This window comes from Solanum tuberosum, unplaced genomic scaffold (assembly GCF_000226075.1).
Source record: "Solanum tuberosum cultivar DM 1-3 516 R44 unplaced genomic scaffold, SolTub_3.0 scf00229, whole genome shotgun sequence".
Lineage (NCBI taxonomy): Eukaryota > Viridiplantae > Streptophyta > Magnoliopsida > Solanales > Solanaceae > Solanum > Solanum tuberosum.
The window spans coordinates 24,732-25,919 of record NW_006239154.1 but is presented as its reverse complement, the minus strand read 5'-3'; the positions used below and the strand labels follow the sequence as shown (position 1 = coordinate 25,919).

The 1,188-nt window shown below is 37.5% G+C and overlaps 1 protein-coding gene across 1 annotated transcript; it reads left to right on the top strand.

The window, feature by feature from the left end:
• The first annotated feature begins 367 nt into the window (after window positions 1-367).
• LOC107062439 (uncharacterized mitochondrial protein AtMg00810-like) lies at window positions 368-939 on the top strand. The gene is made up of 2 exons (XM_015313085.1): window positions 368-761; window positions 812-939. Exons 1-2 carry the CDS (start codon window positions 368-370, stop codon window positions 937-939), a joined length of 522 nt encoding a protein of 173 aa, XP_015168571.1.
• The last annotated feature ends 249 nt before the right edge of the window (window positions 940-1,188 follow it).

The window sequence follows — 1,188 nt, the reverse complement described above, 5'->3', positions numbered from 1 at the left end:
AAGTGGAAAATCTTCCATTTGGATGTCAAATCTGCATTTCTCAACGGATTGCTTGAGGAAGACATTTATGTTAAACAACCTGAAGGTTTTACAGTTGCAGGTGAAGAAGACAAGGTGTACTACCTTAAAAGGAGCTTGGTATAGTAGGCTGGATTCTCATTTGCTGTCTCAAGGCTTCAACAGAAGCCTAAATGAGCCTACTTTGTACTTCAAAAGGCAAGCGGATGGGATGTTGATTATGATATCAGTTTATGTCGATGATTTGATGATTACAGGTGAAAATCCTTTTGCGGTTCAAGAAGTTAAAAATGAAATGCTAAAAGTTTTTGAGATGTCCGATCTAGGAGAATTGTAGTTTTTCCTAGGAATGGAGATATCACAATCTTGTGAAGGAATTTTCTTGTCCCAAAAGAGGTATGCCTTGAATCTGTTAAAAAGGTTCAAGCTTGACAAGTGCAAAGCTGTTGGAACTCCACTTGTTATGAATGAAAAATTAACGAAGGATGATGGCGAAGAGAGGGAAAATCCAAAAGTTTATAAAAGTCTTATTGGAAGTCTATTGTATCTAACAACTTCTATGCCAGACATAATGTTCGCTGTTAGTTTGTTATCTCGATATATGCAAAGTCTCAGCACTAAGCATTTTGGAGCCGCTAAAAGGGTGTTACGGTACATTAGAGGAACGATTAATTATGGAATCTGGTATAGAAATGTGGAGAATGGAGCTCTTATTGGCTATTCAGATAGTGATTGGGGTGGATGTTTGGATGATTACAAAAGCACTTCTGGTTACTGTTTTCGTTTGGTTCAGGCATTTTTTCTTGGAGCAAAAAGAAGCAAGATATTGTAGCACACTCTTCAGCAGAAGCCGAGTATGTGGCTGCTGCATCTGCTACAAATCAAGCAATTTGGTTAAGAAAGATCTTTTTGGAATTGTAACATCCGGCAAATTGAAATAACTAAGAAGAGGCTTAGAATTTGAAAATTTTCTTTTTGGAAAGAATTTGAAAATCTGGAAAATTTTGGCTAAGTATGGAAAATGTGAGTTTTTGTCCAACTTTTAACAGACATAACTTCTAGCTCAGGATGATTTAGGTGTAGTTCCGATTATGGTTGCATAGCTCGTGGAATGCTGCAATGCTTATCGGGGACATGGACATGTCAAGGTTGATGGTCTATGTGCAGCAA